The following is a 10,154-nucleotide window of genomic DNA, read 5'->3' on the forward strand; positions in this document are numbered from 1 at the left end:
GTGAAACAATACCTATTTTCCGATTGAAAGAGGAATTTTTCTGGCTTTTCCTGAATTTCTTTTCGAATGCTTATTGCAGGTAGGATAATGTTTGTTTTCAATGCGTTACTGTATTGTAGCCTATGTTTGAATTTAATGATTTCAGTGCCAATTTACGCACGCAATGATGAAAGGGAATGTGGTTTTTTTTTCATTCTTTGAATGATAGGCATCATTCGTAATTCTGAATGTGTTCCATATTATTCAAAGTTGTGTGTTTAATAACTATTCTGTATTGCGCAGATGTAGGTGCACTTTTATATTGGAATGTGTACCGTTAATGGTTCATATGTGCAGTTATGAATTATCAGTCTTATTTGCTTAATTGTAGTCGCGATTCATGCAATTACCTCTCCGGATATTAACAGGTTATGTTGGTTAAAACGGGATCTGTTACGCAAAAGGGGATGTGATTTAATGCAGTGTTACAAAAGACATGGAACATTTAAAAGGGAAAAAAGATAATACAAGCAGGTCTACGTTGAAGTCAACCTGTTACCTGCAACGCAAGTATTTTTAAGCTAATTATTGTTAAAGCCTAGATCTACTTTATGAATAACTCATTCATGCACCCTTTGCCACGAGAGATCAGCTGACCAGCGCCATCTGCCTGCGATTGTATACACACCGCAAATAGAGGACTTGATATCCTACAATGCTGCAGTTACTCTGAGGCAGTCACGGTTGTAATGGAGATTGTACGCCCTCTTCTGGCCAGAATACAGAATTTTCAGTTCCCCATTTACTGCCATTGACTTTTAAGACTAAGTAAATGTTACAGAGTATGTAGAAGAATCCTTACAGGTTACAGATGCCCTATGAGGTAACATAGAAGCCCTGTGAAGTTTCATAGAGTCCCTATTGAAGTTACATGGAAGCCCTAAAATTGGTTGCCTAGAGTCCTTGATAGATTTCTCTCTCTCTCTCTCTCTCTCTCTCTCTCTCTCTCTCTCTCTCTCTCTCTCTCTCTCTCTCTCTCTCTCTCTCTCTCAGGCCCTGTTGGAGAAGTGTGATGGGCCCCATTCCTCTGTGTCTCTTCCTCTGTGTGACTGGGCTGGTCGTCCAAGGGGTCGTCCGTGGCGAGGATGACGATGATGACGAAGAGTACAGCTGGTCCGTGCAGAGGGTTCCTGTGGTGCTGGACCGGCTCACGGTGCATCTGCGTGCCCCCACGTTCCAAGGCAAAGAGGAGGACCAAGAGAGGGGGGGAGGAGGAGAGGGCGTGTGTGGGATAGAGTGTCAGAGCGCCCTCCCCCGTCCCGACCAGGCCGAGTTGGAGAGGGTACTGGCGTACGAGACCGTGTTCGAGAACGGCACGCGTACGCGGACCGAGGTCACCGTGCGCGGCCTGAACGAGACGGACGCACACACGCCTTTGCGCACACCCACGCACACACTCGCGCGCCGGAAACGGCAGGTGTACGGTGTGGACGGCCGCTTCGTCATCTCAGACATGCATTATACCACCAGCTACCCGTTCTCCACGGCGGTCCGCCTCTCCACGGGGTGCTCCGGGGTCTTGGTGTCCCCCAAACATGTGCTTACGGCGGCCCACTGCGTCCACGACGGGAGTGACTACCTTGACGGGGTCCGCAGGCTCAAAGTGGGGGTCCTGCAGCTCAAATCTAAACGTGGCAGAGGGGGCAGGAGAAAGGGAGGGCGGGGGAAAGGAGGGAGGAGAAGAGAGGAGGGAGTTGGAGGAGAGGGGGAAGGTGAGGAAGAAGGGGATGAGGAAGGGAATGGGATTGGAGGGGAGAGACAGGAGCAGAGACGGAGAAGAGGGAGGCAGAGGAGGAAGAAGGTGGAAGGGGAGAGACCCAACGTGATGTCAGAAGGGGGTGAAGGGCTGACACGAGGGGATGTCGCTGAAGAGGAGAACAGAGAGGAGGTAGGGAGTCGGGGAGGGGGTAAACGCAGAGGGGCCAGGACCAACCGAATGCCACGCAGCGCCCAACCAAGAAAGCAACCCGTCTTCCGTTGGACGCGCGTCAAACAGACCCACATCCCCAAGGGCTGGTTCCACACAGCGGGCGGACCCAACGCAGTCGCCCCAGACTATGACTATGCCCTCCTGGAGCTGAAACGGCCGGTCCAACAGAAGCACATGGAGCTGGGGGTGTCACCCTTCCTTAAGCCACACACGCTGGGCCGCATCCACTTCTCCAGTTTCGACGCGGACAAGGAACCGTCGGCGGGAGGGCGGGAGAAAGTGGTCTACCGCTTCTGCTCGGTGACGGAGGAGTCAGACGACCTCCTGTACCAGCACTGTGACGCCCAGCAGGGGGCGACGGGCGCCGGCATCTATATCCGCCTCAGACAGGAAGCGGAGGGCTCCAACAAGAAGGGCAGGTGGCAGCGGAAGGTGATCGGGGTGTTTTCAGGGCATCGCTGGGTGGAGGTGGACGAAGGGAAGGAGAGGGACTATAACGTGGCGGTTAGGATCACTCCGCTCAAATACGCCCAGATCTGCCACTGGATCCATGGAGATCCTAGCCTGTGCCAGAAGGTCTGACACACTAAGGTAGGGGTTCCCCAACCCACCTCCTGTAGAGCTACCATCCTGCACTCCAACCCTAACCCCCCGAAACACACCTGATTCAGCTAAACAAGGTCTTGATGAGCAGCTAATGAATAGGTTCAGGTGTGTTAGGTCAGGGTTGGAGTGAAAATCCACAGGACGGTAGCTCTTCAGGAGGAGGGTTGGGCACACCTGCACTAAGGTATCCATTAAAACTAGGATTCAATCAATCCGGGACCTACAATGGATCTGTTCATTTCCCCTGAGAAGAAACAACTGTCACTTTTTACGAACCACCAGATACATCAAGTATCTCCACAATCCCACTGAAAACAAGTTTTCAACACTAATATCTGCCATTTAGCTGACGCTTTTATCCAAAGCAACTTACATTGCAGTGAGTGCATACATTTCAGTATATATGGCCCCAGCAGGAATCAAACCCACAACCTAAGCGTTGTTAGCACCATGCTCCACCAACTGAGCCACAGAGAGAACACACATGGATCCTAAAAAAAAATCGATGAAGGCTACAGATGGATTAATAATGTGCTAATGTGCTTCTCACAGGTGCAACAGAAGAATTGCTATTAGCATACATAACACATAAAGGCAAATTACAACCAGACATTTTCATGCCTGGATTATGGATTACACACAGGTGAAAAACAAAAGTGACACCAACTACAGTCAATTGAAAGAGCTAACACAGGCTGTGTCAGATAGAAGGTGATTTCAATAATAATTTAGTAAATGCACAATAACATCCAAGTTATCAATTTATCTTGGGCGGTGTGCTAGTCTGTTTCTACTTTCACCAACTCTCGTCATCGACAAACAAAGCAACAACACAGGAGTTGTCTAAACACACCACCCAGAACACACAGGCCACATTTAGGCCACAGGGAATCTTTAAATGAAAACAACATATGAAACCATTTTCCTGGTTGACCTTTGCTCAATTGAGCAGATCTCATTGTAGGCTCGGAGGAAAAAGTTCTGTCGTTCACAAGTTTTGTGTAAGCTTTGAAAGACCACAGCCTTTTCTCAATTGTTAGGCGCACGGCTCCTCGCGTCCTCTCCTCCGTCCTTCACTCGCGTCCTACTGAGAACACATTGGAGGAGAAGATCTAGGTTCCTCCCCTTTACATATTCTCCTCCAATGCTTTTTGAGGACGAAGCAAGTGGAGAGCAGAGAAGACGCTCCGACTTGTGTTCCTCACAATTGAGCAAAAGGCTGTTGAGATGACTGCCGACAGTATGTTTGCTACTAACCAGACCTGGTTTGGATACTTTGAGTGCTAGGTTGGGCCTGCCTGGAGTGCCAGATGGGGGGGGTTTGCAAATTTAGACTTTTCCATTGATTCCATTGTGCCAGGCAAACTCAATCAAGCACAGCAAAGTACTTGATAGGATTTGAACCCAGGTCTGCTACTATCTGAATGCTTTGATACATTTCCTTCGATGGCCACGGTGCACATACAGTAACGGTTGCTAAGTTGATTTCTATTGGTGCTAAATTTACTTGAGTTAAACTTAAAGGGCTGTTTTTTTTACTGTGTTTGCTATGTATTATATACAGCTTTACTGTCTGGCTTATGCGTTTTATGGTTGAAAAAAAGCTTTCTGAATATCAATCCCAGAGTGTGTGTTAGAAAATGAGTGTATTGCTTGGCAAAAACAAATTATGTTGAAACTTTTGAATTGTATTATTTTCATTTCATTCTCTTCATTATTTCATTCCTGTGAATAGAAACCTGCCCTTTGAATACCAAATAAAACTGATGGACTAAACTTTTTAAGGAGTGATTAAAAGAATAACAACTGTGATAATCCAAACCTTACACACGGTACAGTAGGTAAGGTATGAGTCGTATGGTCTTTGGGTTAGTGTATTTGTATTTTATTGCATCTCAATGGGACTCACATGCAAGTGGGGGAAGGGGAGGGGGTGATGCCATCCATAAACCAAACAACACAGCCTTCAACCAAATACTCATCCCCATCATCCTTATCATACTTATCCCCGTCATCCTTATCCCCATTATTTAGTTTTACAAGTTTTTTATTCATATTTTTCCTTTTCTCAACACTTTTCACTTTTCACAACGGATTAAAGATACAGTCACTTTGGAAGAAAAAAACGACACACGGTACATCCAGTGTATATCTGAGCGCTCTGACAGCGAGAGAGTTCCCAACACTTATTCAGCACTGCCAAGGGGGGGACTGTACAACCATACTGATCACCGCTCCACAATGACCGCGCGGGGACAAGGGCTGCGTCCTCACAATCAGAGCAAACCCTCTTTCCTTGTCTCCTTCACTCCATGGTGGAAGAAATAGCTGCATAGGTTTCCAACAACTGGCTTTTAACATACGGACTCATTTGAAATCATCGACTATGAAGGAAAGGAGACCTTTTTTACGATTGTGTTGGAGTGCAGCCCAAATCAACCTCACTTTACATGCTGAAATGCAGTACCACTCCACGCCAACAGGGAGAGCAATAGTAAACATTAGGGGCTGAGATTGCATTCAATACTGCCTCAGAATACAGATAGAGAGATATATACAAGGGAAGGGACTTCTTTTTCGGATCTTCTTGCATTTTTTTTTCACCGTTAAAATTCATAGACATAACTAAAATATATGATACATTTTCTTTCAAAATAAAGATTAAAGAAATATATGCATAATCTATCGTCAAAATAAAACGCATATGTCAATTTGAACATAGTCCATTAAGTTTTGCGTGTAGCACAAAATAAAAACAAAAATAACTTGTACAGAAAGTGGAAGTTGCCATATTATTTGTCTTCTCGTAGGCCCAGATTTGGGGTGACAGTTGTACACATTTTCATATTCATACACCTATATACTGGATGGAGGTACGTTATGGTGAGAAGTACAACCAAGCGTTGAATGACGTCAAACACGGCTCAGTATTTGATTGGACAGCAGAGGGAAGGGTAGAGGGCAGGGATTGGCCAGTGAGGTTTACAACACACACCGAACACAGTCCACGGTAAACAACACAGTCCTCGTCTGGGAGACGCGCGGAAAAATCAACAGATCCACCATTCCAAGTCAGTTGATACACGGAAACTCCAGAACGAATCTAAATACACTTGAATTTTTTTTTTTTTTATGGTAATTGTTTTTTTTATCTTAGTTTAAGTAAAGGATAACATTAAAGTACACACACACTCACACGCACGTACACGGTTTTTGTTTTCTGTATCTATGAGTCACATCCACGGTTTGTGCTACAACATGAGACAGAGAGGGGAGGGGTAAACGGGGCAAAGGGCAGGGGTAGTAGTGGAGCTGATGGCTGATTGGCTGAGGGGCTGGGGCGTGACGGGAGGGAGGCGGGGACGGAGTGCACACATCCACATCGCTCCAGACACAACGACAACCGCTGAGAGAGAGAGAGAGAGAGAGAGAGAGAGAGAGAGAGAGAAGGGGAGGGAGATTAACAAAAATGTCCTTTTTACAGGCTCTTACAGAAGGTACAGTTTAGAATTCTCTTTTCATCGCATTGTGATACACATACTAGTGCAGAGTGCCAATGTGAGAGACCTACCTTTGGAGGTTTGGGTACGAGGGAGTTTACATGAAGTCCTTGATGTTGAGGTCATCCAGGGCGTTCTTGGGGGGTGGGGGCCTCTTTGGGCTCCCGGTCATTCCTGGAGACATCTGTCAGAGAACACACAACGAACTGAGCTCTGTGTGTATATATGTGTGTGTGTGTGTGTGTGTGTGTGTGTATGTGTGTGTGTGTGTGTGTGTGTGTGTGTGTGTGTGTGTGTGTTGATCATGTGAGCGTATGTCTACCATTTGTGTATTATCTGTCCCTGTGTGTGTGTGTGTGTGTGTGTGTGTGTGTGCGTGTGTGTGTGCGTGTGTGTGTGTTACCGGTGCTCCTGGGGCTCCGGCAGCAGGGAAGCCTGGCCTGACCATGGGCATCATGGGAGCTCCAGCACCGGCCGCTCCCTGAGAGAAAGATGGAGAAAGAAGAGTCAGACACCATGGTGGCCATCTTAAGGGCGCGTGAGCCACCTAAAGGGGTCATTGGCCATCTTAAGTGCTCCTAAAGGTCCTGGACCGAGGGCGGGGTGGTCTTACCATGACGAATCCGGGGTAAGACCCCATAAAAGGTGGGACCCCCATGGGAACTCTCTAGGGGTGTGGAGGGGGGGAGAGGAGGAGGTGTGACGTTACTACACTACATACAAACACAAACACAGGCACGGCAACGATAACACTGCTACAGCACACAGACACACACACACACACACACACACACACACACACACACACACACACCATAATTACACACATAACATAATTACAGACAAACATGAGAAAACAAATCAAACGTATTAACACACATACACACACACACAGATACCACACACATAAAACACACAAAAAGCCCTAACCTAGCCTCCAAGACTATATTATTTGCTCATGCAGAAGCCTTTAGAGAGCAGAGGGTCTCTATTTAGTCTGCCGCGATAGCGCTTTGATTAACAATGAGTTTTAATGCAGCGATCGAATGAGAAGCTGAATGAAGCCTGTCTACACAATAGAGAGAGGTGGCCTTGTACAGTCAGGTTACTAAAGATCTGCTTAGTGGCGAGTTGGGTTATCGCTTTGCTTTAACTAAGGAAACTTATACTACAATAAGGTGGAAACACCCAACCATTCTGTGGAGCAAAAAGCCTGGTTATAAATGTCCTATATAAAATAGAGAGCATATTGTCTTTTCAATGTCAGTCTCGTGCAAAGAGTTCTTGGATATGGAGTTCTTCAGTAAAGAGAGCCTCCTTAGAGATTGCACTGTACACAGAGCAGCCAACAGACAGTCTGTTGTTATGGTCTCTTTGCGGTTGTTTGTGTCTAGGTGCATGGTTGTTTTGTATTGTGTTGAGAACAATTGGGGGAAGAGTAGTTGTTGCTACAGTAACAGCCAATGGGGCTCCGAATAAACAAATGTGCAAATGAAGGGGCCATGTTGGGGTCAGTAGAGGGTCAGGTGGCTTGCATGTACTGTCTGGAGGTCAGAACCTTACGGGGAAGAGGAAGGAAGTTGTTTCAAAGCAGCTCCGTAGTTTGGAACTAACCTTCACCCTTTCAGAACTCTGCAGGGGGTACTCCCAATCCACTTTTCGTTCAAATACTCATCCCTCTAAAACTCAATGCCAACTTCCAAATCAACCCCCTAGCCCTTTATTTGAAGATCTAAAAGGTTTGGTTAGGTATTATTATGTGGTAATAGCTCCAGCCTGCCCACCAATAGGAAATGTGGAGCTTTTACCGTATTGGGTTAAGACCTATACAATCTTCCCATCTACTGGCTATGGGCTAGAGTCTGGTTTGGAATTGGGCACCCAACTATTCCTCCTGTAAATGTTCCTAGCTCTGTGATTGGACCACCCTGGAGATTCATATGAGGGCGGTGTGCGTGATTGGCTCCATGCCATGCCTGTCACTGCCATGCGGCTCCACTCCATGCTATAAGACACGGACAACATTTACCATGGGAGCGCCCCAACTGGGAGGAGCTACCTGTGGAGTGTTCCAACTGGCTCCGCCTCCCATCGTGTTCTCGCCGCTGTGAAAGGCAAGATAGCAATCAGTCAATCGATCCATCGATCAATAAACCAGCTGAAAAAAGCACTGGACAAGATAACAAGAGATTGATGATGACAAATGAATAGAATTGCGATTTGTGTGGAACGCAATCTATTCAGAAACAGAACTAGAGACACAGAAACAGACACGGCTTCTTACGGTTTCTGGTTCCCCATTCCAAGATCTGAGAGAGACAAAGGGAAACGGACATTGGACATCAGATATCTCAAAACACAGAGAATACACTGACTGTCCATAGTGAAATACACTACCTCACTTTCTATCATATCACTGCGGTAATACGCAACAATATTAGGTATCGTTCGGCAGTTAATGCCTTTGTAGGCTATTAGGAGTACATCAATGTTTGTTGGAAAACAGGGGCGAGGATACAATGGAAGTAAATTCAGTTATTCCTCAGTACTTACTGCCGGCCAGGTTAGCCATGGCTGCGTCCAGCTCGACACCTGGTTTGACTGGGGAGGAGGCGCCCATAGCAGGCATCATCACGTCCCCTAATCCATCAAAAGCTAGGGGAGAGAGGGAGGGAGGGAGGGAGGGAGGAGAAAGGGGGGAGAAGGATGGAGAGGGGGATGGGAGTTGGAGAGGGGGCCGAGAGCAGGCGTAAGAGAGCGTAAGAAAGAGAGGGGGGGGGGGGAAGAAAGGGATGAGAGGGAGTGGAAGAGGGGGGAAAGAGAGGAGAAAAAGGGGGGAGATGGAGGGGAGTGGGAGAGGAGAAAGAGGGACATATGTTTAAATCAAAGAGCTTCAACAATCCTCTCTGATCACAACTGAAGGGTTTCCTTAAGAGGGTGATTACCATGACAACCAAATGAGAGGGTCTCCATGACAACAGTGATCAGAGAGGAGCACTGGAATGTTCATGAGAGGCAAACCCTGCCTGGAACCAGTGACGCATTTCTATCCAGTCTCAACACACACGTGCACAGACAGATGCTCTAAGGCAGATGCATCCCCTCTCTCAGAGAATTCTCTCTCTCTCTCACGCACACACACACACACACACACACACACACACACACACACACGACTGTCCAGCAAAAGCATTGCACGAAATACAGTGTTGCACAACTATACATGAGAAAACACAGTTTATAAAAACTATACTTATTTGTGTCAATACAGTCACAATAATACTTTCCATGTAATAACAATGAACAACCAGAGAAACCAAGGTGAGAACTTATCTTTGGCTACATGAGAACTACTCTAAATGATACACTAATGACTATCGTTGTGTCACTAGTAATGTCCATTTTCAAACTGAGCCCAAGACACAGTCCGCTGGCACTTGTAGATCTGAAAGGTTTGGATTGGCCACACAAGGCAAAGTGGTGCTATCATCTGTGGTGCTCTGCCCCGTCCAGACCTACAAGAACTATAGCCTAGTTAGGGCAGGGGAGGCCAGTGGAGGTAGAAATCGGAGGACGGGCTCATTGTAATGCATGGAACGGAATGGGGAATGGTATCAAACACACGTTTGATACCATTCCTCATTCCGTTCCATGCATCCCAATGAGCCCGTCCTCCGATTTCTACCTCTGCCAGCCTGCACTGAGCTAGGGGCATAGGTCATGGGGTCATGGGGCTCAGTTTGGAATTTGGCATCAATATCTAAAGTGGCAGAAGGGGTGCAGCCATTATCATACAGTATAGGAGGGGGAACTGCATCTCAGCCAGTGCCAGGCTCAGTGGGGGATAGATTATAGCGTTGCACACTTCCTAACTCTCAGTCATCAGCCAGCTAGAGGGGCAACGGCACAGCTCTCTGCTACTGCAATGCAGCAGTGCACTGTGGGAAATCAGCATGTGAAGGAGGAGCCATGAACTCACCCAATTAAACGGCAGGAAGCAAGCAATGAGCCAGCCCCAGAGAGAGAGAGCGAGAGAGACAGATGGAGAGAAAGAGAGATGGAAGGGGAAGAAATGGACA

General features: G+C 47.0%; 2 protein-coding genes across 2 annotated transcripts in view; one reads left to right on the forward strand and one right to left on the reverse strand.

The window, feature by feature from the left end:
• Positions 1-1,051: 1,051 nt before the first annotated feature.
• On the forward strand, positions 1,052-2,551 carry LOC310818440 (inactive serine protease 35-like; the record flags this gene model as incomplete). Its single annotated transcript, XM_083689385.1, has 1 exon — positions 1,052-2,551. One exon carries the CDS (start codon positions 1,052-1,054, stop codon positions 2,549-2,551), a length of 1,500 nt encoding a protein of 499 aa, XP_083545511.1.
• Positions 2,552-4,447: 1,896 nt separating this feature from the next.
• LOC310817788 (clathrin coat assembly protein AP180-like) overlaps positions 4,448-10,154 on the reverse strand; it is a 28,042-nt gene continuing 22,335 nt past the window's right edge. The window contains exons 15-21 of the mRNA XM_083688491.1: positions 8,629-8,730; positions 8,360-8,384; positions 8,135-8,180; positions 6,689-6,742; positions 6,479-6,556; positions 6,147-6,259; positions 4,448-5,981 (exon numbers count right to left, since the gene is read on the reverse strand). Of these exons, the coding sequence (XP_083544617.1) occupies positions 6,173-6,259; positions 6,479-6,556; positions 6,689-6,742; positions 8,135-8,180; positions 8,360-8,384; positions 8,629-8,730 (392 nt within the window). The 3' untranslated portion in view covers positions 4,448-5,981; positions 6,147-6,172. The remainder of the gene's footprint in view (positions 5,982-6,146; positions 6,260-6,478; positions 6,557-6,688; positions 6,743-8,134; positions 8,181-8,359; positions 8,385-8,628; positions 8,731-10,154) is intronic.

This window comes from Argentina silus (genome assembly GCF_951799395.1).
Source record: "Argentina silus genome assembly, chromosome: 17".
NCBI lineage: Eukaryota > Metazoa > Chordata > Actinopteri > Argentiniformes > Argentinidae > Argentina > Argentina silus.